At 51.5% G+C, this 27,537-nt stretch overlaps 1 protein-coding gene across 2 annotated transcripts; it reads left to right on the top strand.

The window, feature by feature from the left end:
* The first annotated feature begins 1,623 nt into the window (after positions 1-1,623).
* CNP (2'',3''-cyclic nucleotide 3'' phosphodiesterase) lies at positions 1,624-24,856 on the top strand. Of its 2 annotated transcripts, XM_075580220.1 has the most exons (5): positions 1,686-1,741; positions 10,721-10,835; positions 15,458-16,133; positions 18,082-18,212; positions 19,418-24,856. In XM_075580220.1, the coding sequence occupies exons 3-5, from the start codon at positions 15,515-15,517 to the stop codon at positions 19,859-19,861; spliced, it is 1,194 nt and encodes a 397-aa protein (XP_075436335.1). In that variant the 5' UTR covers positions 1,686-1,741; positions 10,721-10,835; positions 15,458-15,514; the 3' UTR covers positions 19,862-24,856. The 2 variants fall into 2 exon arrangements, with proteins under 2 accessions (XP_075436334.1, XP_075436335.1); XM_075580219.1 differs by lacking the exon at positions 10,721-10,835 and having other exon boundaries at positions 1,624-1,741.
* Positions 24,857-27,537: the final 2,681 nt, after the last annotated feature.

Below are 27,537 nucleotides of genomic sequence, written 5' to 3'. Positions count from 1 at the left end.
GGCTGGGGTGTCGGGGGGAGATGGATTAGGGGTGTCGGGGCTGGATTAGGGGTGTCGGGGGCTTGGATTAGGGGTGTCGGGGGCTTGATTGGGTGTCGGGGGGAGATGGAATTAGGTGTCGGGGGGCTGGGATTAGGGGTGTCGGGGGAGATGGAATTAAGGGTGTCGGGGGGCTGGGATTAGGGGTGTCGGGGGAGATGGAATTAAGGGTGTCGGGGGCTGGGATTAGGGGTGTCGGGGGCTTGGATTAGGGGTGTCGGGGGCTTGGATTAGGGGTGTCGGGGGGGCTGGGATTAGGGGTGTCGGGGGGATGGGATTAGGGGTGTCGGGAGTTTACGAATAATGACATGATGGAAATGTATACATGTTACTGATTTGGCACACGCAGCAGTCCCGTGTGCGTGGGACACGGGTGTTTAATGACACAGAGAGAAGCAGTGTTGTTGTGTGTATGAGGGAGGGGAGAGAGAGGGGAGAGAGAGGGAGAGAGGGGGAGGGAGGAGGGAGAGAGGGGGAGGGAGAGGGAGAGAGGGAGAGGGGAGAGAGTGGGGAGGGGAGAGGGGAGAGAGGGGGAGGAGAGGGGAGAGAGGGGGAGGGAGAGGGGAGAGAGGGGGAGGGAGAGGGGAGAGAGGGGGAGGGAGAGGGGAGAGAGGGGGAGGGAGAGGGGAGAGAGGGGGAGGGAGAGGGGAGAGAGGGGGGAGGGAGAGGGGAGAGAGGGGGAGGGAGAGGGGAGAGAGGGGAGGGAGAGGGGAGGGAGAGGGGAGGGAGAGGGGAGGGAGAGGGGAGGGAGAGGGGAGAGAGGGGAGGGAGGGGGAGAGAGGGGAGGGAGAGGGGGAGGGAGAGGGAGAGAGGGGGAGGAGAGGGGAGAGAGGGGGAGGGAGAGGGGAGAGAGGGGGAGGGAGAGGGGAGAGAGGGGGAGGGAGAGGGGAGAGAGAGGGGGGAGGGAGAGAAAGAGGGGGGAGGGAGAGAAAGAGGGGGGAGAGAGAGAAAGAGGGGGGGAGAGAGAAAGAGAGAGAGAGAGGGGGAAGAGGGAGATAGAGGGGGAAAAGGGGAGAAAGAGGGGGGGAGAGAAGGGGAGAGAAGGGGAAAGAGTGAGGAGAGAAGGGGAGAAATAGGGGGAAGAGGGGAGAGAGAGGGGGAAAGAGGGGGGAGAGAGGGGGAGAAAGGAGAGAGAGGGGAGAGAGAGGGGAGAGAGAGGGGAGAGAGAGAGGGAGAGAGAGGGGAGAGAGAGAGGGAGGGAGGACAGAAAGGGGCAGAGCAGTGAGGGGGAGGGCGGGGAAGAGAGGGGGGGAGGCGAGGGGGAGAGAGGGGGAGAGAGGGGAGAGAGGGGGGAGAGAGGGGAGAGAGGGGGAGAGAGGGGGAGAGAGAGGGGGAGAGAGGGGGAGAGAGAGGGGAAGAGAGAGGGAAGATAGGGGAAGATAGGGGAAGAGAGAGGGGAAGAGAGAGGGGAAGATAGGGGGAAAAGATAGGGGAAAAGATAGGGGAAGAGATAGGGGAAGAGATAGGGGAAGAGATAGGGGAAGAGAGAGGGAGGAGAGAAAGGGCAGAGCAGTGAGGGGGAGGGCAGAGCAGTGAGGGGGAGGGCAGAGCAGTGAGGGGGAGGGCGGATGGTGGTGACGGGGTGGGAGGGACGGTGCAGGCAGGAAGGGTATGTGAGCCCGGGATCACACTCGCATGCTGCTGTGCGCTCGACACTCCTCTGCTCCGCGGGAACGCACGCACACTCAGCACCGGCTACCAGGTAACGGGCCGGCGCCCGGCGCGTCCTCCCGGGCGCTAACCCCGCGCGCCCTCCCGGGCGTTAACCCCGCGTGCCCGGCGGCTTATTCCGACTCTGCGCGTTATTTATAAAATGTTTTACCAGGAAGTAATACAGAGAGTTTCCTCTCGTTCCCACGTACGTCCTAACCCCGTATTAGGAACGGGTGCGAGGTACGTGTGCCTGATGTCTGTGTATTAGGAGGGGGTGAGAGGTACGTGTGCCTGATGTCTGTGTATTAGGAGGGGGTGCGAGGTACGTGTGCCTGATGTCTGTGTATTAGAAGGGGGTGCGAGGTACGTGTGCCTGATGTCTGTGTATTAGGAGGGGGTGCGAGGTACGTGTGCCTGATGTCTGTGTATTTAGAAGGGGGTGCGAGGTACGTGTGCCTGATGTCTGTGTATTAGGAGGGGGTGCGAGGTACGTGTGCCTGATGTCTGTGTATTAGAAGGGGGTGCGAGGTACGTGTGCCTGATGTCTGTGTATTAGGAGGGGGTGCGAGGTACGTGTGCCTGATGTCTGTGTATTAGGAGGGGGTGCGAGGTACGTGTGCCTGATGTCTGTGTATTAGGAGGGGTGAGAGGTATGTGTCCCTGGTGTCTGTGTATTAGGAGGGGCGTGAGAGGTACGTGTCCCTGATGTCTGTGTATTAGGCGGGGGTGCGAGGTACGTGTGCCTGATGTCTGTGTATTAGGAGGGGGTGAGAGGTACGTGTCCCTGATGTCTGTGTATTAGGAACGGGTGCGAGGTACGTGTACCTGATGTCCTGTGTATTAGGAGGGGGTGAGAGGTGCGTGTGCCTGATGTTTGTGTATTAGGAGGGGGTGAGAGGTACGTGTCCCTGATGCCTGTGTATTAGGAGGGGGTGAGAGGTACGTGTCCCTGATGCCTGTGTATTAGGAGGGGGTGAGAGGTACGTGTCCCTGATGCCTGTGTATTAGGAGGGGTGAGAGGTGCGTGACCCTGATGTCTGTGTATTAGGCGGGGGTGAGAGGTACGTGTCCCTGATGCCTGTGTATTAGGCGGGGGGTGAGAGGTACGTGTCCCTGATGTCTGTGTATTAGGAGGGGGTGAGAGGTACGTGTCCCTGATGTCTCTGTATTAGGAGGGGGTGAGAGATACGTGTCCCTGATGTCTGTGTATTAGGAGGGGGTGAGAGGTACGTGTCCTGATGTCTGTGTATTAGGAGTGGGTGAGAGGTACGTGTCCCTGATGTCTGTGTATTAGGAGTGGGTGAGAGGTACGTGTCCCTGATGTCTGTGTATTAGGAGGGGGTGAGAGGTACGTGTCCCTGATGTCTGTGTATTAGGAGGGGGTGAGAGGTACGTGTCCCTGATGCCTGTGTATTAGGAGGGGGATGAGAGGTACGTGTCCTGATGTCTGTGTATTAGGAGGGGGTGAGAGGTACGTGTCCCTGATGTCTGTGTATTAGGAGGGGGTGAGAGGTACGTGTCCCTGATGCCTGTGTATTAGGAGGGGATGAGAGGTACGTGTCCCTGATGTCTGTGTATTAGGAGGGGGTGAGAGGTACGTGTCCCTGATGTCTGTGTATTAGGAGGGGGTGAGAGGTACGTGTCCCTGATGTCTGTGTATAGGAGGGGGTGAGAGGTACATGTCCCTGATGCCTGTGTATTAGGAGGGGGTGAGAGGTGCGTGACCCTGATGTCTGTGTATTAGGAGGGGTGAGAGGTACGTGTCCCTGATGTCTCTGTATTAGGAGGGGGTGAGAGGTACGTGTATTAGGAGGGGGGAGAGGTATGTGTATTAGGAGGGGGGAGAGGTATGTGTATTAGGAGGGGGGGGGTGGAGAGGTATGTGTATTAGGAGGGGGGCGAGGTATGTGTATTAGGAGGGGGGAGAGGTATGTGTATTAGGAGGGGGGAGAGGTATGTGTATTAGGAGGGGGGAGAGGTATGTGTATTAGGAGGGGGGGAGAGGTATGTGTATTAGGAGGGGGAGAGGTATGTGTATTAGGAGGGGGGAGAGGTATGTGTATTAGGAGGGGGGGAGAGGTATGTGTATTAGGAGGGGGGAGAGGTATGTGTATTAGGAGGGGGGAGAGGTATGTGTATTAGGAGGGGGAGAGGTATGTGTATTAGGAGGGGGGGAGAGGTATGTGTATTAGGAGGGGGGGAGAGGTATGTGTATTAGGAGGGGGGAGAGGTATGTGTATTAGGAGGGGGAGAGGTATGTGTATTAGGAGGGGAGAGGTATGTGTATTAGGAGGGGGAGAGGTATGTGTATTAGGAGGGGGGAGAGGTATGTGTATTAGGAGGGGGGAGAGGTATGTGGTATTAGGAGGGGGAGAGGTATGTGTATTAGGAGGGGGGAGAGGATGTGTATTAGGAGGGGGGAGAGGTATGTGTATTAGGAGGGGGGGAGAGGTATGTGTATTAGGAGGGGGAGAGGTATGTGTATTAGGAGGGGGGAGAGGTATGTGTATTAGGAGGGGGGAGAGGTATGTGTATTAGGAGGGGGGAGAGGTATGTGTATTAGGAGGGGGGGAGAGGTATGTGTATTAGGAGGGGGGAGAGGTATGTGTATTAGGAGGGGGGAGAGGGTATGTGTATTAGGAGGGGGGAGAGGTATGTGTATTAGGAGGGGGGGAGAGGTATGTGTATTAGATGGGGGGGGGTGGGGAGGTACGTGTCCCTGATGTCTGTGTATTAGGAGGGGGTGAGAGGTGCATGTCCCTGATGCCTGTGTATTAGGAGGGGGTGAGAGGTACGTGTCCCTGATGTCTGTGTATTAGGAGGGGGTGAGAGATACGTGTCCCTGATGTCTGTGTATTAGGAGGGGGGGGGAGAGGTACGTGTCCCTGATGCCTGTGTATTACGAGGGGGTGAGAGGTACGTGTCCCTGATGTCTGTGTATTAGGAGGGGGTGAGAGATACGTGTCCCTGATGCCTGTGTATTACGAGGGGGTGAGAGGGTACGTGTCCCTGATGTCTGTGTATTAGGAGGGGGTGAGAGATACGTGTCCCTGATGCCTGTGTATTAGGAGGGGGTGAGAGGTACGTGTCCCTGATGTCTGTGTATTAGGAGGGGGGTGAGAGGTACGAGTCCCTGATGCCTGTGTATTAGGAGGGGGTGAGAGGTACGTGTCCCTGATGCCTGTGTATTAGGAGGGGATGAGAGGTACGTGTCCCTGATGTCTGTGTATTAGGAGGGGGTGAGAGGTACGTGTCCCTGATATCTGTGTATTAGGAGGGGGGAGAGGTATGTGTATTATGAGGGGGGATAATTTATGAAATAGAAGGGGGGGGGAGAGGTATGTGTATTAGGAGGGGGGAGAGGTATGTGTATTAGGAGGGGGGAGAGGTATGTGTATTAGGAGGGGGGGGAGAGGTATGTGTATTAGGAGGGGGGGAGAGGTATGTGTATTAGATGGGGGGGGTGGAGAGGTACGTGTCCCTGATGTCTGTGTATTAGGAGGGGGTGAGAAGTACATGTCCCTGATGCCTGTGTATTAGGAGGGGGTGAGAGATACGTGTCCCTGATGCCTGTGTATTACGAGGGGGTGAGAGGTACGTGTCCCTGATGTCTGTGTATTAGGAGGGGGTGAGAGATACGTGTCCCTGATGCCTGTGTATTAGGAGGGGGTGAGAGGTACGTGTCCCTGATGTCTGTGTATTTGGAGGGGGTGAGAGGTACGTGTCCCTGATGCCTGTGTATTAGGAGGGGGTGAGAGGTACGTGTCCCTGATGTCTGTGTATTTGGAGGGGGTGAGAGGTACGTGTCCCTGATGTCTGTGTATTAGGAGGGGGGGGAGAGGTACGTGTCCCTGATGCCTGTGTATTACGAGGGGTGAGAGGTACGTGTCCCTGATGTCTGTGTATTAGGAGGGGGTGAGAGATACGTGTCCCTGATGCCTGTGTATTAGGAGGGGGTGAGAGGTACGTGTCCTGATGTCTGTGTATAGGAGGGGGTGAGAGGTACGTGTCCCTGATGTCTGTGTATTAGGAGGGGGGGGAGAGGTACGTGTCCCTGATATCTGTGTATTAGGAGGGGGGGAGAGGTATGTGTATTATGAGGGGGGATAATTATGAAATTGAAGGGGGGTGGAGAGGTATGTGTATTAGGAGGGGGGAGAGGTATGTGTATTAGGAGGGGGGAGAGGTATGTGTATTAGGAGGGGGGAGAGGTATGTGTATTAGGAGGGGGAGAGGTATGTGTATTAGGAGGGGGAGAGGTATGTGTATTAGGAGGGGGGAGAGGTATGTGTATTAGGAGGGGGGGAGAGGTATGTGTATTAGGAGGGGGGTGAGGTATGTGTATTAGAAGGGGGGGTGGAGAGGTATGTGTATTAGGAGAGGGGAGTGGTATGTGTATTAGGAGGGGGGAGAGGTATGTGTATTAGGAGGGGGGGAGAGGTATGTGTATTAGGAGGGGGGAGAGGTATGTGTATTAGGAGGGGGGAGAGGTATGTGTATTAGGAGGGGGGTGAGGTATGTGTATTAGAAGGGGGGGTGGAGAGGTATGTGTATTAGGAGGGGGGAGAGGTATGTGTATTAGGAGGGGGAGAGGTATGTGTATTAGGAGGGGGGAGAGGTATGTGTATAGGAGGGGGAGAGGTATTGTATTAGGAGGTGGAGAGGTATGTGTATTAGGAGGGGGGGAGAGGTATGTGTATTAGGAGGGGGGAGAGGTATGTGTATTAGGAGGGGGGAGAGGTATGTGTATTAGGAGGGGGGAGAGTATGTGTATTAGGAGGGGGGAGAGGTATGTGTATTAGGAGGGGGAGAGGTATGTGTATTAGGAGGGGGGAGAGGTATGTGTATTAGGAGGGGGGGAGAGGTATGTGTATTAGGAGGGGGGATAAGTTTATGTAATAGAAGGGGGGTGGAGATGTATGTGTATTAGGAGGGGGGAGATGTATGTGTATTAGGAGGGGGATAAGTTTATGTAAAAGAAGGGGGGGTGGAGAGGTATGTGTATTAGGAGGGGGGGGAGAGGTATGTGTATTAGGAGGGGGGGAGAGGTATGTGTATTAGGAGGGGGGGAGAGGTATGTGTATTAGGAGGGGGGAGAGGTATGTGTATTAGGAGGGGGGAGAGGTATGTGTATTAGGAGGGGGAGAGGTATGTGTATTAGGAGGGGGGAGGAGGTATGTGTATTAGGAGGGGGGGAGAGGTATGTGTATTAGGAGGGTGGAGAGGTATGTGTATTCGGAGGGGGGGAGAGGTATGTGTATTAGGAGGGGGGGAGAGGTATGTGTATTAGGAGGGGGGAGAGGTATGTGTATTAGGAGAGGGGGAGAGGTATGTGTATTAGGAGGGGGGGAGAGGTATGTGTATTAGGAGGGGGGGGAGAGGTATGTGTATTAGAAGGGGGGGTGGAGAGGTATGTGTATTAGGAGGGGGGAGAGGTAAGGTATGTGTATTAGGAGGGGGGAGAGGTATGTGTATTAGGAGGGGGGAGAGGTAAGGTATGTGTATTAGGAGGGGGGGAGAGGTATGTGTATTAGGAGGGGGGAGAGGTATGTGTATTAGGAGGGGGAGAGGTATGTGTATTAGAAGGGGGGGAGAGGTATGTGTATTAGGAGGGGGGAGAGGTATGTGTATTAGAAGGGGGGGGAGAGGTATGTGTATTAGAAGGGGGGGAGAGGTATGTGTATTAGGAGGGGGGAGAGGTATGTGTATTAGAAGGGGGGGGAGAGGTATGTGTATTAGGAGGGGGAGAGGTATGTGTATTAGGAGGGGGAGAGGTATGTGTATTAGAAGGGGGGAGAGGTATGTGTATTAGGAGGGTGGAGAGGTATGTGTATTAGAAGGGGGGGTGGAGAGGTATGTGTATTAGAAGGGGGGGGAGAGGTATGTGTATTAGAAGGGGGAGAGGTATGTGTATTAGGAGGGGGGAGAGGTATGTGTATTAGAAGGGGGGGGAGAGGTATGTGTATTAGGAGGGGGAGAGGTATGTGTATTAGGAGGGGAGAGGTATGTGTATTAGAAGGGGGGAGAGGTATGTGTATTAGGAGGGTGGAGAGGTATGTGTATTAGAAGGGGGGGGTGGAGAGGTATGTGTATTAGAAGGGGGGGAGGTATGTGTATTAGGAGGGGGGAGAGATATGTGTATTAGAAGGGGGGGAGAGGTATGTGTATTAGGAGGGGGGAGAGGGTATGTGTATTAGGGGGGAGAGGTATGTGTATTAGGAGGGGGAGAGGTATGTGTATTAGAGGGGGGAGAGGTATGTGTATTAGGAGGGGGGGAGAGGTATGTGTATTAGGAGGGGGGAGAGGTATGTGTATTAGGAGGGGGAGAGGTATGTGTATTAGGAGGGGGGAGAGGTATGTGTATTAGGAGGGGGGAGAGGGTATGTGTATTAGGAGGGGGGGGAGAGGTATGTGTATTAGGAGGGGGAGAGGTATGTGTATTAGGAGGGGGGAGAGGTATGTGTATTAGGAGGGGGGAGAGGTATGTGTATTAGGAGGGGGAGAGGTATGTGTATTAGGAGGGGGGAGAGGTATGTGTATTAGGAGGGGGGAGAGGTATGTGAATTAGGAGGGGGGAGAGTATGTGTATTAGGAGGGGGGAGAGGTATGTGTTAGGAGGGGGGGCTGGAGAGGTATGTGTATTAGGAGGGGGGGCTGGAGAGGTATGTGTATTAGGAGGGGGGGCTGGAGAGGTATGTGTATTAGGAGGGGGGGCTGGAGAGGTATGTGTATTAGAAGGGGGGGCTGGAGAGGTATGTGTATTAGAGGGGGGCTGGAGAGGTATGTGCATCAGAAGGGGGGGGCTGGAGAGGTATGTGTATTAGGAGGGGGGAGAGGTATGTGTATTAGAAGGGGGGTGGAGAGGTATGTGTATTAGGAGGGGGGAGAGGTATGTGTATTAGGAAGGGGGGGAGAGGTATGTGTATAGGAGGGGGGGAGAGGTATGTGTATTAGGAGGGGGGGGAGAGGTATGTGTATTAGGAGGGGGGGAGAGGTATGTGTATTAGGAGGGGGGAGAGGTATGTGTATTAGGAGGGGGGGAGAGGTATGTGTATTAGGAGGGGGGAGAGGTATGTGTATTAGGAGGGGGGAGAGGTATGTGTATTAGGAGGGGGGAGAGGTATGTGTATTAGAAGGGGGGGTGGAGAGGTATGTGTATTAGGAGGGGGGAGAGGTATGTGTATTAGGAGGGGGGAGAGGTATGTGTATTAGGAGGGGGGAGAGGTATGTGTATTAGGAGGGGGGAGAGGTATGTGTATTAGGAGGAGGGGCTGGAGAGGTATGTGTATTAGAAGGGGGGACTGGAGAGGTATGTGTATTAGGAGGGGGGGCTGGAGAGGTATGTGTATTAGAAGGGGGGGGCTGGAGAGGTATGTGTATTAGAAGGGGAGGCTGGAGAGGTATGTGCATCAGAAGGGGGGGGGGGGCTGGAGAGGTATGTGTATTAGGAGGGGGGAGAGGTATGTGTATTAGGAGGGGGGGAGAGGTATGTGTATTAGGAGGGGGGGCTGGAGAGGTATGTGTATCAGAAGGGGGGGGCTGGAGAGGTATGTGTATTAGAAGGGGGGGCTGGAGAGGTATGTGCATCAGAAGGGGGGGGCTGGAGAGGTATGTGTATTAGGAGGGGGGGCTGGAGAGGTATGTGCATCAGAAGGGGGGGGGGGGCTGGAGAGGTATGTGTATTAGGAGGGGGGAGAGGTATGTGTATTAGGAGGGGGGAGAGGTATGTGTATTAGGAGGGGGGAGAGGTATGTGTATTAGGAGGGGGGAGAGGTATGTGTATTAGGAGGGGGGAGAGGTATGTGTATTAGGAGGGGGGGAGAGGTATGTGTATTAGGAGGGGGGAGAGGTATGTGTATTAGGAGGGGGGAGAGGTATGTGTATTAGGAGGGGGGGAGAGGTATGTGTATTAGGAGGGGGGGGTGGAGAGGTATGTGTATTAGGAGGGGGGGGGGTGGAGAGGTATGTGTATTAGGAGGGGGGGAGAGGTATGTGTATTAGGAGGGGGGGGGTGGAGAGGTATGTGTATTAGGAGGGGGAGAGGTATGTGTATTAGGAGGGGGAGAGGTATGTGTATTAGGAGGGGGGAGAGGTATGTGTATTAGGAGGGGGGAGAGGTATGTGTATTAGGAGGGGGGAGAGGTGTGTGTATTAGGAGGGGGGAGAGGTATGTGTATTAGAAGGGGGGGGTGGAGAGGTATGTGTATTAGGAGGGGGGAGAGGTATGTGTATTAGGAGGGGGGAGAGGTATGTGTATTAGAAGGGGGGGAGAGGTATGTGTATTAGGAGGGGGGAGAGGTATGTGTATTAGAAGGGGGGGAGAGGTATGTGTATTAGGAGGGGGGAGAGGTATGTGTATTAGAAGGGGGGGAGAGGTATGTGTATTAGGAGGGGGGAGAGGTATGTGTATTAGGAGGGGGGAGAGGTATGTGTATTAGAAGGGGGGGGAGAGGTATGTGTATTAGGAGGGGGAGAGGTATGTGTATTAGAAGGGGGGGAGAGGTATGTGTATTAGGAGGGGGGAGAGGTATGTGTATTAGAAGGGGGGAGAGGTATGTGTATTAGAAGGGGGGGGGGTGGAGAGGTATGTGTATTAGAAGGGGGGGGAGAGGTATGTGTATTAGGAGGGGGGAGAGGTATGTGTATTAGGAGGGGGGAGAGGTATGTGTATTAGAAGGGGGGGAGAGGTATGTGTATTAGGAGGGGGGGAGAGGTATGTGTATTAGGAGGGGGGGAGAGGTATGTGTATTAGGAGGGGGGGAGAGGTATGTGTATTAGGAGGGGGGGAGAGGTATGTGTATTAGAAGGGGGGAGAGGTGTGTGTATTAGAAGGGGGGGGAGAGGTATGTGTATTAGGAGGGGGGAGAGGTATGTGTATTAGAAGGGGGGGGGGTGGAGAGGTATGTGTTCTGCAGTAAGACCCCTGCGCAGGAAACTCCCCCCCCCCCCCGCTGCCCGGTGAATACGTCGCCGCGTCCTTCTCGCTCCTCGCAAAGTAATTCTGATTCTGTCACAATCCGTCAAACAGATAAACGCGAGGGGCGTGAATGTAACCGTCCCGACGACGAGACCTTCATTTCCACAGGGTAACAAACCCCAAAGGAAAACGGGGACTTCAGGGACGAGCAGATTCTACTAATACGGTGTGTGTGTGTGTGTGTACACGTGTGTGTACGTGTGTGTGTGTGTACACGTGTGTGTGTGTGTGTGTGTGTGTGTGTACACGTGTGTGTGTGTGTGTGTGTACACGTGTGTGTGTGTGTGTGTACACGTGTGTGTGTGTGTGTACACGTGTGTGTACACGTGTGTGTGTGTGTGTGTGTACACGTGTGTGTGTGTGTGTGTGTGTACGTGTGTGTACGTGTGTGTACGTGTGTGTACGTGTGTGTACGTGTGTGTACGTGTGTGTACGTGTGTGTACGTGTGTACGTGTGTACGTGTGTGTACGTGTGTGTACGTGTGTGTACGTGTGTACGTGTGTACGTGTGTACGTGTGTACGTGTGTACGTGTGTACGTGTGTACGTGTGTACGTGTGTACGTGTGTACGTGTGTGTGTGTACGTGTGTGTGTGTGTGTACGTGTGTGTGTGTGTGTGTACGTGTGTGTGTGTGTGTGTGTACGTGTGTGTGTACGTGTGTACGTGTGTGTGTGTACGTGTGTGTGTGTACGTGTGTGTGTGTACGTGTGTACGTGTGTACGTGTGTGTGTGTGTGTGTACACATTTTTGGATACGGTTCCACACACGAGGTTGGTGTACAAATGAAAGCAAATTGGACTCAGTAACAATATTTGCACCTGGATTGAAAACTGGTTAAAGGACAGACAGCAGAGAGTGGTCATAAATGGAACTTTTTCAGGTTGGGCTAAAGTCGTGAGCGGAGTACCTCGGGGATCGGTACTGGGACCCCTGCTTTTTAACTTGTTTATTAATGACCTTGAGGTTGGGATCGAGAGCAAAGTCTCCATCTTTGTTGATGAAACTAAATTGTGTAAGGTAGTAGAATCAGAGCAGGATGTAATTTCTCTTCAGAAGGACTTGGAGAGACTGGAAGCGTGGGCAGGTAAATGGCAGATGAGGTTTAATACAGATACATGTAAGGTTATGCATTTGGGAAACAAGAAAAACAGGTGGCTTACAAATTAAATGGAGATATATTGGGGGAATCCTTGATGGGAGAAGGATTTAGGAGTGCTTGTAGACAGCAGGCTTAGCAATAGTGCCCAATGTCATGCAGTAGCTGCAAAGGCAAACAAGATCTTATCTTGCATGAAACGGGCAATGGATGGAAGGGAAGTAAACATAATTATGCCCCTTTACAAAGCATTAGTAAGACCACACCTTGAATATGGAGTACAATTTTGGGCACCAATCCTAAGAAAAGACATTATGGAACTAGAGAGAGTGCAGAGAAGAGCCACCAAATTAATAAAGGGGATTGACAATATAACTTATGAGGAGAGGCTAGCTAAATTAGATTTATTTACATTAGAAAAGAGGCGTCTAAGAGGGGATATGATAACTATATACAAATATATTCGGGGACAATACAAGGAGCTTTCAAAAGAACTATTCATCCCACGGGCAGTACTAAGGACTCGGGGCATCCCTTAAGGTTGGAGGAAAGGAGATTTCACCAGCAACAAAGGAAAGGGTTCTTTACAGTAAGGGCAGTTACAGTGCGGGGTTCATTACCCAGGGAGACTGTGATGGCAGATACAGTGGATATGTTCAATAAAAGGCTGGACCTCTTTTTAGAAAGGAAAGGTATACAGGGATATATACCAAATAAGTAAACACGGGAAGGACGCTGATCCAGGGAGTAATCCGATTACTGGGGTCAGGAAGGAATTTATTTTCCCCGTATGAGATAACATTGGATAATGTGTCTACTGGGGGCTGTGCGTTTGCTTCCTCTGGATCAGTACAGTATATTGCTATTACATATATAGGATAAAGCATCTGTCGTCTACATTTAGCAGAGGGTGAACTTGATGGACGCACGTCTTTTTTTCAACCGCATCTATATTTTTGTGTGTGTGTGTGTGTATATATATATATATGTGTGTATATATATATATATATATATATATATATATATATATATATATATATATATATATATATATATATATATATATATATATATATATTCCTCCAAGTTGTACTATTTAGTGTTTAGCTCAAAATACATAACAAAACAGAGGTGAATAGCCCACACCACAGAATAATATATGAATGTGTATATATAGTTTTTAATGCTTTGAAATTAACTCCATGAACAGCTGTAACTTTGACACAGAAACCCACAGAAGGTGACGGCCACTTTGCCCACTTACCCTTCCCATGCCCCTCCCCGCTGTCCCACCGCAGACCCCCTCCTTTCCTAATTAGGATATAGCCTTATATCTAACCCCAAGCATGTGTGCGTTCCCTTACTGCATTAGCCCCTGTATATATATATATATATTGTGTGTGTGTGTGTGTTCCCTTACTGCATTAGCCCCTGTATATATATTGTGTGTGTGTGTGTGTGTTTTGACATCTTCTCTCTTGCCCTGCGGCGCTGCAAGTGTTAACTCCGTTGACAATCGGCAGCCTGTGTCGGGTTGGATAGAGACGGCCGTGGGATGCGGTGAATGGCATGGATTGTCCCTGGGCAGACTCGTGCCCGGCTCTCTTGTTTCGAGGTTTTTTTTTGTGTGCGTCACTGGACTGAACAATGGACGTTTTTTTTTTTTTGCCACCTCGCTCGCTACCACCCCTCTCGTCTGGGGGGGGCGGGGCGCGAAACCTCGAAGCGCCCGACTTGTACCAGCTGATGCAGGGACTCCCCCTCCTCCCCCCTAAGAGTTTAACTCGGGGGTTGGGGGCAACTCCAGTCCCTCAAGAGCCACCAACAGGTCAGGTTTTCAGGAAATCCCTGCTTCAGCTCAGTCTTTGACTGCACCCCTTGTGCTGAAACAGGGATATCCTGCAAATCCTGTTGGTGGCCGTTGAGGGACTGGAATCTCCCCCCCCCCCTCTCCCTGAGTTAAACTCTTCCTGTAATTATACAGGTAAATAAGAATTTTAACTCAGGTAGTGCTAGGACCTGCTACGGTCATGCCTTGCAATTGGCAGCAGGCTTAAGACGCTTTGGCCAAAGGGTTAAACTAAATGACCCTTTTTACAAGAGAATATATAGGTATTGCACTGTGTATCTTTGTCACGTTGGAAGTAGCTTTGGGCATTTTTGTTGTATACATTTAGCCACGCTCACTAGCACTCTTTTTGACACTTATATGCATATGTATTTTACAGCTCAACCCTGTTATAGCGCGATCCGTTACAGCGCGGATCCGCTTATAGCGCGGTGCACGCGTGGCTCCCAATTTTCGTATTTATGAATACTTTATCACACGATTGTTGGTATCTTAAATACTTTGTTGTACAATGCGTGCAATTGTACATTATTTCTAACGCGATCCACTTCTAGCGCGGTGTGATTCTCTGGACCCCAAGCACAGCGTTATAAGGGGGTTGAGCTGTATGTGGTAATGGTTGGGGTTTCTCAGAGCTTGTTGGGGATCTGTTTATTTTGTATACATACACACACCCCATGTTTAGCTGTTTCATTTTCACTTATCTCTCGTTCCGCTGGCCTGGTTACACACGGCTGATTAGCGATCACAGGTGGATTTTGAAATGAGTTTGACATCCTGTTTGTGGGTGCACATGTTTTGCTTGGAGGGCGACTCAAATTACCGGGTCAGAACCATCAAAAATGAAACTACTTCTCAGCGTAGAGAGAGAGTGATGCAAACACGCCGTGCACTACTGAGCAAAAAATGGAGGTGCCTGTGTGTATTTTGCTAACCCATGGTTAAAAATGAAGGCACAAAACCTACGCATTTCGCGCGCTCAAGCAGTTTATCGAGGAGTAAATAAACATACAGCTCAACCCCCGTATAACGCTGTGCTTGGGGTCCAAAGAATCACATCGCGCTATAAGCGGATCGCGTTAGAAATAATGTACCATTGTATGCATTGTACAACAAAGTATTTAGGACACCAATAATCGTGTTGTAAAGTATTCATAAATATGAAAATTGGGAGCCACCCTTGCGTCGCGTTATAAGCGGATTCGCGTTGTAGCGGATCGCGCTATAACGGGGTTGAGCTGTACTTATCAGCGCAAGCGGCCTCCCCCATAAAACAACTGTTGCATTTCTATCGTGTGACTAGTGAGTCACAGATCTTGGATTCCAACTTCTTCTCCATCACCTGCCAAACCAAAAAGCAGCGCGAGACGTAACAATGTACCTGGGGCTTTCAGGACCGGGCAAACACCCCTTTACCTAAAGACATCAGATAAATGGGGTACAAACTCTCCAAAGCTCTCGTTTTTCCATGGAAACCGTTAAAACCACATTTAACGTTCTTTAAAGAATAGTAAAACGTCATTTTTGTTTGTTTGTTTACAAAGTCATACGTTTAACTTCTTAAACTTACCACTGTCTGTAGCTCACTTTTGTCTTGGGAGGGACTGACCCTGTAATGACGTTGGGGAAAGGTCATTATGTGAATAACCTCTGGACGCCCTGCGACATTTCCCTGACACCATTTTTCTAGGGGCGATCGGTGACCTCCACTCCCGTTGAGCTGAGATCCCAAATCTGACACTAGACTAGTGATCAGTAGATTAGAAAAGCCTTCTTTATGAAGAGCGAAGATATACTGTAGTTCTTGACTCATGTTTACACGTTACCTCTTTGTTCCTGTAGGTTGGTGCCACTTTCAAGAGGACTTACCCAGTGCTTGCCAAGAGTTTCTGCCGCAGGATGTCTTCACAAGCCTCCAGAGACCACCCGGAGGGCCAGAAGCCCCCCTTGCTGGTAGACGACCACACCGTCACCACCGTTCGAGAATCCAAGATCATGGTGCTCCTGAGGGGTCTGCCAGGCAGCGGGAAGACCACCCTGGCCAAAGAGATAGAGACGAAGTATAAGGACACTGCCCGTCTCATCTCCGCCGACGGGTACAACATCAAACCAGCCGTGAGAACCTCCTCTGGGGATGAGTACACCAAGATGAATGAAGAACTCAACACTTGCTGTGAGAGGCGTGAAGCCAGCTTGATCATCCTTGACGACACTCACCATGACCGCGACCGCCTGGAGCAGCTGTTCGATGTGGCCAATAAGTACCGGTTCACCGTGGTCGTGCTGGAACCCAAGACTCCGTGGAGGTTGGACTGTGCGCAGCTGAAGGACCGGAACCAGTGGAAGCTGTCCCTCGAGGAGCTGAAGAACCTGAGGCCCACCCTGGAGAAGGAGCTCATCCCTTTCTATTTTGGCTGGTTCCTGGCCAAGCATTGTGGTTCTAACCTGAGAAAGATCAGCCACGAGTTCTTGGAGCAGCTGGGGAATTTCAAGGCCTTCAAGAAGCATTTGCAAGCGTGTACGTGATACATTTGGAATACTTGGCAAGGGTGCTATGTCGAAGGGCTGAAGGGAATAACTTTTTGTTAATCATTTTAACTGGCTTCCCTAAACACCTAAAACGGTGTTATTGGCAGAGCTGTCTGCTGTCACATTTTTGAGGGGGACATTAATTACCTCTGGATGGGGGATTGTGTCTACCTGTTGTTTTCTTTACCCCCATCCCACCCTGTCCGTATCAGAGAACCAATAAAGATAAGGGGAGGAGGAGAGAGGGGGCTTTGCCTGTGCAAGCTCTTGTTATACACACAGGGCCTTTTTAACCTGTAAGTATATTTGATTTTTATTTGTAAGCACGAGGAGCTGAGATTTGGATGAGGTCTGATTTCCTTCTGGCTGTCTGACGTCACGTGTGTTCAAACAAGAGTTTGACCAGGCAAATCCCCCCTCTCCTTTATGGTGTATTGGCTCTCACACAAGGACAGGGCAGGTTACATGTAGACGGAACACTCCCCTTTACAGAGATGTCAGGGGGAAAAAGGGAATCTGTTTTCTTTTCCAAAGCCCCAGCGTTTCGTCGGCTTGGTGGGGCTGGCGTCTTTTATCTGGAACCCAAGACAACCCTTACTCCAAACCACAACATCCAGTGTTTGGCTAGTGTGGCCATTCGTGAACCGGGCAGAAAATTCCCATTTGGTGTGCCCCTTACAGTAGTAGCAGCAGCAGTGGTAGAGGTCTTCTCCTACTGTGACCACAGCTGTATCCCTCGGGCCAGGGGACTCTACCTCCACCAGACATGACCAGGGAACTCTACCTCTACCAGGCATGTCTAGTGGAGGTAGAGTCCCCTGGTTATAACCAGTGAACGTTCTGACATCAGACATGACTAGTAGACTTTACCTCCACCAGACATGACCAGCGAACGTTCCTCCACCAGACATGACCAGCGAATGTTCCTCCACCAGACATGACCAGCGAATGTTCCTCCACCAGACATGACCAGCGAACGTTCCTCCACCAGACATGACCAGCGAACGTTCCTCCACTAGACATGACCAGCGACCGACATGGTGACAAGTTCTAAAGTTCACCATGGTTCCAGATGTTTGCCTGATGTCAGTTGGCCATAGTCCCAGGAAGACTAGCCCGTAAAGCAGACTTTGTTATTGGTAGCGAGCCCCGAGCCAGCAGCTATATCCCCCAGGGAGCACATATTTGTAGAAGGGCCTAAATATAAAAATAACGAATATAATCCAGCTAGATCCTCCCAAGTGATGGCCATCATGGTTTCACTCTGTGTGCCGCCATGTTCTGCGTCTCTCTGCTGTCACCTCCTGTGATGTCATTTATGGCTCTGCCGGTGACGGAAACACTTTGGGGACAGCAGGAAGAGAGCGTTTTGAAGACTGAATGTAATATAAAGTGTTTTTATTTCAGACTGGGTTGCTGTGGCAGGGACATGTCCACCGGGGCGTCTCTGCCGTTGGGTCATTTCGTCACATTGGTGGGGGTTATAAATTAAACTGCGATGGTGCCGGTCGGGTCGCTGTGGCACAAACTCCCACGGAAGTTTTCTGCTGTCGCCAAATGGCCTGATCGGCACGATCACCAATAGAATTAATGGCCCCATTGCATCTTCCGGTCAGCGGTGAAACTTCTCCACCGCGACACCTGGACCTCCCTGTAGCTTAAGTGACTGCCTCCTCAAAGCTCGGCCAATAGGAAGATGTAATGGATGATGGCGCGACTTCCTATTGGCCGGCGTGTTGCGGGAGATTTAAACCTCGATTTTGGGTTACCCCCAGCAGGTAATGGTACAGGGGGGGGGGCAATGCTCGGAGGTATCTTGTAAGCCAGAGCTGACCACGTACGTAGGTGGAACCAATGTTAAAGGAACAAGATAAGCATGGAAGATGTCCGGGGCTGTCCTCCTGCATTTTAATCGGGGTCCCTCTCTCGTTCCACAGTTGGCAGCGAGGACAAACACAAACTCGATCTCCTGCGGTATTTCGGGACCACGCCCAACATCCTGCACTGCACGACCAAGTTCTGCGATTATGGCAAGGTGCCGGGGGCGGAGGAATACGCACAGCTGGAGGTAAGCGCCGATCTCTACGGGTGGAACCGGCGACATTTGCTCTCGGGTTGACACGCGCGCCGTATCTCCTTAACCATTTGTTTTCGGTAGCACTGCTGTTCAATAAGGGGCCCACGTTGGCGCAACTCCTTGTGCCAACGGGGCCAATATCTGCTACATCTGGACACCCTACTCTCTGCCGGGGCACATCGGGGGGGTTGAAGTGGTAAAGCAATTGTCAATGATATTGTGGTTACCATTTGGGAGAGTGGGGGGGGGGGGGAAGAAGAGAAGAGTAGTGTATGGGTTATGGACAAGGTTGTGGGTTCAACTCTCGCCTGAGCCACTAATACTCGTTGTAATAGGTCTGTGCCGCCCAAGGATATACGTGGAGACGTACAGGTGATTTTCCCAGGCCCCTGTTCCATAGTACACCTTACAGCCCGATCACTTGAGTGGTCTCTGTTCACTAAGTAGTTACACTCCACAGGATAACCTTCTGGTGCCAGAAAACGTCTTGGGGGGGGGGGGGGAGTATAGGGGGGAGGCAATATTTACAAGGTGGGTGTCCCAGGCTGCTTGGTAAATGTGGCCCTCCAGTGCCGGAGTTCACCTGAGGGGGCACATGTTCCTCACATATACGCTGAAAGGGGAGTGTAGGAGTTGGGTTACCATCGACCCCAGCCAACCACTGTTCAAGTTGGCTTTGTAACAAACAGAAATTTGCAGGGGAAGAGGAGGGATAGCGCTGGTATAAAATCGGCAGACCATCCCGTTTCTACATATTGCTTCAACCAGGGGTTGCTTCAGGTAGGGGTTTCTGATGCAGGGTGGATGCCATCTTCATACCAGTTCAGTGGGTGAAATTTGGTGGGTGGGGGACTTGAGATAGGCGCGCACACAGGAAGCTGCCAGCAGGGAAGACCGTAAAAGACACATCTTGGTCACAGTTATGGGGAACAGTAAACCAGGTTCCTCCGAAAATACCAGCTGGGGCACATGCAGGAAGCGGTCTAGTGGCCAACCCACATCCATCTCATTGTGAGGTTCTCATCCATGATCTCCATTGTCCATACAAGGACTCTTGTGCTGTGATTGGTTGCAGTGGAGACCTGGATGGACCTCTCATGAGGCCATGTCCCACCCTACAGGGTCCGCAATGTAAAAAGGAGGAATTTTAAACTCTCTCTTCGTCTCTCTCTCTTCTCGTTTTGAAAAAAAAAAAGGCGGTGAAGAAGTGCTACTCACGAGCCTTCACCCTTCACATCACCGCCTTGTTCGTGACTCCCAGGACAACAGGGGCCCGCGTGGAGCTGACGGACGAGCAGCTTCTCCTGTGGCCCCCGGACGCCGAGAAGGAAGTCATGCCCAATGACCACTTCCCCCGGGGCAGCCGGGCTCACATCACGCTGGGAACGGCGGCCGACGTGCAGGACGTCCAGACGGGCGTGGACCTGCTGGAGTTCGTGAAGTTGGGGCAGGAGGGGGAGAGTATGGGGGAGATGAGCGGGGGCAAACTGGCGTATTACGGTAACGGCATGTGGATGGTCGCCCTGTCCCGGAAGGTCGAGGTGAAGGCTATTTTCTCGGGTTACTACGGGAAGGCGGGAGTCAACGGCTCTCGGCGAGGCGGCAAAAGGGGCTTTCTACCCCAGTGTCAGATCGTTTAAAAAAAAAACAGTGTGAAAAACACTGATTTTGGTTCCGTCCTGATGCTTTTCCAAACATATTTTTTTTTGGGGGGGGGGGGGGGGTGTATTAAGCGACATTTTATTATTTGTTACTAAAGGCCCCCCCCCCACACCTCGTGAAAATGAATGTGCAACACTGTATAGTGATGACGAGTCTCTTTAGACACATCGATTAGAGAAACCAAACGCAGTGTGGTAAACGCGTTTTGTGGGCTTTTTGGTTAACCTCTTTCAATTTTGCATAAGCGGGGGGGGGGGGGGGGGAGATTAAACTGAAATAAACCCCCCGCGGCCAGTCGGGGACATCGCAAGGCGTTGCAGGCCCCCCCCCTCCCCCCCCCCCAATCTGGCAGCCGCCAGGTTCAACATCGTCAATCCCCTACAATTTGACCCCCGTAAAACACGCCGCAGGTGGGACAGGCTCACGGACCCCGCTACTACCGAAGCAGGTGTGCTATATTTGCTATTACATGTATGAATCGGTAATAGTCCGCACAGGCCTGTCCTGCTGATACGGGGGTCGTGCTTGACCAGTTTGACCTTGGGAGGGCACTTCCTAGCGGTCACTGCTTTTTTGGGGGGGGGGGGGGTCTTGCTCACAAAGCAGGAGCGGGGTGGGTATGTGCCGCCATACTTCGCACTTGTGTATATAGTGCCGCATGTTCATTTTTCGAAGGGGGGTCCCCCCCCTAATGTAAAATGTCATTGTCCCTTTAACTCCATAACCCCGGATAATTAGGGACAAGTTAAACCCTGTCACAGCCTGTTGGGGGAAAAACCCTTTTACTTAACCCCTTTAATGCAGAAGAACCCTGCGTGTCCTTCCAGGACATAGCTTTTCTTGTAACTATGAACATATACCTTCTAAGTACACACACTGCAGTGCAGGGGGATCATAGGGTTGTTTTGATTTAGGGACACCCCTGAAGGATTTCTTAAAATCGGGGCACCCTAGGTCATTCCCTTTAGACACACACCACTCCATATTTATTCCCCCCACCCCCTATCACCCAGCATCCTTACCCTGTTAATCATACACCACACAATTCCCCCCTCCCCCGTATGCGCTCCCCTCCCCCCGCGAGCATAGCCCTCGTGCTCCCTTTCTCTCACCCCCCCCCCCCCCCGCCTACACGCCTAAAACATTTCTGCAGCTCAGCCGACGCATTCCGCGGTGTCTGGAGAAGAGGCTCCTCTCTCTCTGTCCTCTGATCCGGGGCTGAGAGGCGGATAGCAGCCTCTATGTCTCCAGGCAGCGCCGGACGCCCCCACCGCAATCATGGCACACCAGCTTACCGCGGCGCCCCCCCCCTGTTTGAGAAACACTGCAGGAGTTCTCAAGACCCCCATCTCCCCAGCAGGTCAGGTTTTAAGGATATCCCTGCTTCAGCACAAGTGGCTCAATTAGAGGCCTAGTTCTTTGACTGCACCACCTGTACTGAAGCTAAACCTGACGTGGGGGGGGGGGCTGCCCTGGACTGGAATCTCCCTCCCGGGTGTGAATTTATCACAGGAAACCAGGGGGGGGAGAATACAAATAAAATGTGAAACGCGCAGGGGTTTAGATCACAGGATTCCATAATCTTAACCCGCCCCCTGGTGGCATTAGGGAGTACAACGCCGGCAAACTGTTTACATTCTTGTTCTAATCTGTGACCTCACCTCTAGCAGCGAGTAATCCGAATTCATCCTTCCTACGCCCCGCGCGGGACATCGTGTACAAGCGAAACGCAACATTGTGTACAAGCGAAACGCAACATCGTGTACAAGCGAAACGCAACATCTTGGCCAACTCTGCGTACACAAGCCTTGAAGCACTCAGCACATTCTATACAGTCTACGGCACATACCGTGTCTAAGAGATTAGACTTTGATGAGCTGGGCTAATCCGGTATTTGTTACCAACTTCATGGCGTGGGATATATATTTTTTTTTAACTTGTTCACTGCCAGAAAGGGTTAGCCGAGAGGTTAACAGGCCCCGCACAGCTGTTATGTAGCATCAGCGTCTCTCTGGTTTTGCCAAACGGATGTTGAGTTTCAAAAAGTGTAGGGCAGGGGGGGAAAAAAAAACAAAAAAGGTGAAAAAGTTTTTTGGGAAAAACGTTGACGATTAATTAATTTATATATATATATTGCGATTACCCCCTCCCCTTAGACACACGCGAAGAAAGTAAAACGGTGTGTATATAAACCAGGGGTGCTCAACCCCCCGTCCCCTAACAGGTCAGGTTATAAAGATATCCCTGCTTGAGCACCCTGTGCTGAAGCAGGGATACCCTCAAAACCTGGACTTGTTAGGGGGGGGGGGGGGAAGAGGGGAAGGTGTCTTCATGACTGGCGTTGAGCAGCACTGATCTAAAACTACTAAAACCACTGACGGTAACGTAACTCGTAATCCCTGGCTCTGCCCGGGTGTTTAAATCTGACACACACACACACCCCCCCCCCCCAACCCAATGGCAGGTCGTCCTCAAACTGCAGCCACCCTCCTGGAACATCTCCCCCTAGGCAACCCTGCGCGTTCTGCTTTTTAAAAAAAAATACAGATTTGATGTGTAATCTCGGCGCATTGCGACGGCCGACGCGCGTCTTAACATTTTCTGTTGTCGCTGCGGTGCTGGTCCGGCCTTCAGACCGGATCGAGAACCCCTTCACCCACGCTGCCATCTTTAACATTCCAATGGCCTTCAAATTTGTGCGAGTACTGGGTGGGACGGAGTATCGTTACTTGTCACACTCACGGGGGGGGGGGGGGCGCCATTTTTGTATTTACAACTCGACTTGTCTATTTAGGGGGATTTTGTTATAGGCAGCCTCTGCCCTTTCCTATTGTATAGCTACAATGTTGCCTATAGTCTAAACCACGGGGGTGGGGTAGGGGGCTCAAGTCCAGAACACAAGACCCCCCAATAGGTCAGGTTTTCGGGATATCCCAGCTTCGGCACAGGTGGCTCAGTGAGCCCCTGATTGAGCCACCTGTGCTGAAGCAGGGATATCCTGCCAACCTGATTTGTTGGTGGTCCTTGAGGACTGCATGTTAGCCACCCCGGGTCTAAATTTTTTAGCCACGGCCTGGAACGCGGGGAGGGGGGGGAATTCGTTTTTCTATTCCCGTGTCCACGACCTGCATCGTAATATCTCATTCCCGTCATTAGCATACCTAAAATTATAGGCTCCACGTGAAGAACAGAGAGGGTGCCCTTCTGGGTGATGGGTGGGCGTTCAATACGGCAAAGGGAGGGGTGGTCTCTTACACGAACAACAGATATAGGCCCACGTTGACTAAGCAGCCTTTTGCGGCGCGGGCACACGTTGGGAGTCCATGCACACGTAAGAGGTTACATGGTTACGTGGTAGATGAGGTTGAGCAAAGACATATGTCCATCACGGTCAGCCTATGCTACACTTATGACAACAGATACTTATCGTATCTTCCATCAACGGAAGGCTTTGGCAGAATACCCACTCCCATTAACCTGAACGGGACCAGCCGTTTGGTTGGACCAAACTCCACCCCGAGGCATACGCAGTCCCCCAATGAGCAGACGCTTCGCCCCTTCCTCCCTCTAGATTGGACGCTCCCGTGAGCAGGAGACTAACCGGGTTACCCTTACCATTCGGATTACACACGTTCGTTCCTCCCCCTTGTACCGCGCTGCAGAGTACGTTGGTGCTTCATAAACCAGGGCCAATGAGTGGTGGAGAGAGAGACACACACCCAAGAAAGAACTATGCACGTCCGCCAGACTCGGCTATGAATCCCTGCATTATAAGGGACGTAGGGTCAAAGGATCACGTTTAACTCTTGATATTCCTAAAATCGAGAGTATACCGATATCGCTCAACTAGCTGGGTGGGACACCAACCTTCCATGGTGGTAAATGTTACTTATGATTTACAAACCTTCAAAACACATTTGAGAATAACTAACTTGACTTCAGAGTGCTAATACTTTATAGTTCCACTCCCTATATGTACATTTACTTAATAAAAGGTTATTTTTATTGACCATTCATCAATTCATTATACATTCTTTACCTAGTTCTTTCTTGGTGTCTCTTCACACCTCCTCATTTGATCTCTACATCTCCTTGGTAGCACCCACGTTACGATTCTTAGGTTGAGCTTGGGTCTCCCCTGTTATCTGTGCTTCTTCAATAACCAACACGAGTGGTAAATGTGGACCAGTTAGGTCTTTGTTGTGTATTAAATATGTGTTCCACAGGTCAACTGCTCCCACAACACACAAGATCAGCCATATGGCTGTCCACCTCCAGATCACTTACCAACACCCATCCAAGACCTCTCTGGCAGAGAAAATAATAGGGAAGCAGCGTTAAGCAACAAGGTACATCACGGTCCATTCAATCCAACGGTGCCTTCTGACGCGGTAATAAAAAAAAACACCCAGTGGCTTCCAACTCCTGCCCTGAAAGGCCCAATGCCAGTCCAGGTCTTGTAATGTCCTTTGCTTGGCCCATTCAAAGTACGAAAAGACGACTGCTTGCAAGGGGGATTAACCACTCTATGCAACTATGCCGTCTTTTCTTACTTCGAATGTGGAATAGGTGGTCGCCCGACAGGACGCCGCCGAACTAGACAAGTGGATGTGTTCGGCTACCCTGTGAGTGTTCCCAAGTAGTCATTCCTCCATGTACGGTGAGAGTCCCTGAGGACTGCAGGTGGCCAAACCCCACCGGATGTGTTGAATAACTACATCCTAATGAAAGTGACGGGATGGGTTTTTTTTGTATCGATTAATCTAGCGGCGATTATTTGCCGGTGGGCGACTTCCCTTTCCGATGAGGAACGGCCGACTCCTCGCGCTCTGCCTCTTGATGCCTTGGCTAATGTTTTTAATATTTTTCAGCTAATATTTTGTGTAGGAGGAAAAGAAAAAAAGATGTAAAATAATTAAACGTGTCTTAAAATCTGTTACCAGTTTAATAATAAAAAAAAAAAAAATTAATAATAAATAGCACAATGGTGTCCGTGGTTCTTTGAGTATTTGGTTATGGTTGCAAGTGACCGACGGGGCTCCCCAACGTGGGCGCCAAAACCAGCCAGACAACGGGATCAGAACGGCCCTTCTGCCCACACGCTCCTGCTAACTTCACGACAGGTCATTTCCACATTAAAACTCAAGATAATAGACATCAAACATAAAAAGATACTCTGATGGTACAAAGTTAACGTTGAGGTCTTCGTCCAGCAGTGGGGGAGACGAGAGCTGAAGAGGACTATGTCTCGTGGTCAGACTCTTCCAGCCCATACATTTCAATTTCTAATCTGGGCCCCTTTGGGAAAAGCAGCAGAAGACGACCCCCCCCCCCCCCCCACCCCCGGGGTATGGCAAACGCATTCCTATACCCAGTGGTCTCGGCATCAGCTGCAAAACGCGTCTACTCAACAGCAAAGGTAGTTTCATAACAAATTGGCTTTAATTGCACAATAGATATCACAGCAAATAGACCACATGCAACATTCATTTTAACAACTCATAACAGACCGAGGGGGGGGGGGGGGAGAGATAATTTGTTTGCAACGTTTGGCTCAAGCTTCACAAAATCTTATTTTACAACCGTGTTTATTTTACCGCCCCCCGCAACGGAAAAATACCTTGTTGGCCCCTCCGCTGGTGTTTGAAACAAAGATGGCCGCTCTGAAGCCACCAGTGGTGGTCTTATTATAGCATCTGCAAATAAACATGTGGCGCCCTACGTCAGCGGTATGGAAGCGTGTGGGCCTTTGTATGTGCGTGTTGATCATTGTACGGGTCCGTGCGTTTGCGCAGTAGTGGCGAACCCATTCCGTCCCCCAGTAAGCGTTAAAAGTCGACCGTGAAACATCAGGGAGAGCGCAGAACACGCCCGCCTTGTAAGGCCAATTGTCTGTTTGAGCCACGCTCCCAAGGTACCACGTCCATACAAACCAGACGACATGGCACAGTTCTACACAACAGGTGTGGTGCGAAGATCTATTTTGGGCAAACACGGCCAGTGGAGAATTTCACTTCCACAATTTGACGGAAACAAAAAATAAAAATTGAATCTGAATCATCTCTAGGGCCCGTAAATAAATTCGATAGCGAAATATATCTATATTCCCTTTGACACTGTGGTTTGTTAGAATGACCACGTTAGATTCCAGACTGGGTTCTTGTGTTCTGCGCCATTCCCAGGATTCCCGCAGGATCGTGGAACTTCTACACAAAGTTACACCTTGTTCTTATCGGCTTAAGAGTCCTCCGTCTTCAGGGGCCACCAACAGGTTACTCCGTCGCTGACCGAGCCACCTGTGCTGAAGCCAGGGTATCCTTAAAACCCGACCTGTTGGTAGCCCTTGAGGCTAGGAGTTGCCTACCACCGTGTTGGAAGTTCTTAGGGTTAGTGGCATCTGAATCCCCAAAGGATTCTGGGAGCAGAGATCAGGCAGAAGGCTTGGAAGAGACACCCCCTGCTGTTCACACCGGACCAGAAAGAAACCAGAGTGTTTGATGGATTAATCAAAAATGCGTGCGTGGCTGTTGTTGTGTGCGCCTAAGGGGGAGGTTGCACGCGTGGTGGTGGGGGAGGGGTGCGCGCGCCCGTGGCTGGAGGTGTGTGTGCGTGCACGTGGTGGTTGGGAGGGGGAGCGCGTGGTGGTGTGGGGTGCCGCGGTGAGGGGAGTGCGTGGTGGTTGGGAGGGGCAGCGTGCGTGGTGGGGGGTGTGCGTGGTGGTGTGGGGTGCGCGGTGAGGGGAGTGCGTGGTGGTTGGGAGGGGGAGCGTGCGTGGTGGGGGGTGTGCGTGGTGGTTGGGAGGGGGTGTACACACACTTTAAAAAGGAGAGTAGCCTCACAGTGTCTTTACTCACTGAGCGGCCCCATCACTGGGTGCGAGTCAGCGGAGCCGGGTTCAATTCCCAGTGTCGGCTCCATGAGAAAAGTCACTTTATCTCCCTGTGCCTCGGGCATCCCAAAACAGATAGTAAGCTCTGCGGGCCAGCGTAACAATCCTCTGTGCTGCGAACATGTCAGCATATTGTGACGCAACCGGGAGAAAAGCGCTACATGTAATAAAGTTATCACTAGTCTATCCCGCGTACGGCGGCCGTTCAGTGCGCGCGCCACCATACCAATGGGAGCAGCAGGCGCGGATATTACTATAGCGAAACCTACACATAAAACTGACATCTCCTGCACTTACCGTTGTCCTGAAACAAGCAAACCATTAGCAGACAGATTGGCCTCCACATCCCGTATGACCCAGAATGCCGCTTGGCATGTAGCAGCGTTACCCCCATTTTTTTCCCTACTAAAATAACACCTGGATTACTGCTTTGACCGAACGTAAAACCAGGGGAGTCCCGCTTTCCGAAACAGCAAAAATGAAACAATGGCCCCGCTAACAACAAGCTTCGCTGCTGGGAAGCCGGCTCACCCCCCCTCTTGCAGCCGCTGGCTGAACGATGCGGTTACCTCCGTTTCGGGAGCGCCGCTGTCCGTATCCCCGCTGTAGGAGGGTCTTGGCATGTCCCGATCCTCATTTATAACCGGAATAGAGGAGTCGGGGAGGGGATGAATTTTTCGGCCTCGGAAAGTGGAAAATGCACAAAAGGTGTATTATTTTGTGTTTTTTTTTATTATTTCCACCCCGTGGGGGGTTTTTTTTTTT

Source organism: Ascaphus truei, chromosome 23 (assembly GCF_040206685.1).
Source record: "Ascaphus truei isolate aAscTru1 chromosome 23, aAscTru1.hap1, whole genome shotgun sequence".
NCBI lineage: Eukaryota > Metazoa > Chordata > Amphibia > Anura > Ascaphidae > Ascaphus > Ascaphus truei.
This window is presented reverse-complemented; position numbering and strand designations above follow the sequence as displayed.

What these genes read in the sequence shown, in the direction of transcription:
- CNP (XM_075580219.1), top strand. Translation starts at nt 15,515, where the DNA reads ATGTCTTCACAAGCCTCCAGAGACCACCCGGAGGGCCAGAAGCCCCCC. An exon ending in CAAGAAGCATTTGCAAGCGT is followed by an intron (nt 16,134 to 18,081) that starts GTACGTGATACA and finishes CTCGTTCCACAG; the next exon opens with TTGGCAGCGAGGACAAACAC. An exon ending in AGGAATACGCACAGCTGGAG is followed by an intron (nt 18,213 to 19,417) that starts GTAAGCGCCGAT and finishes AAAAAAAAAAAG; the next exon opens with GCGGTGAAGAAGTGCTACTC.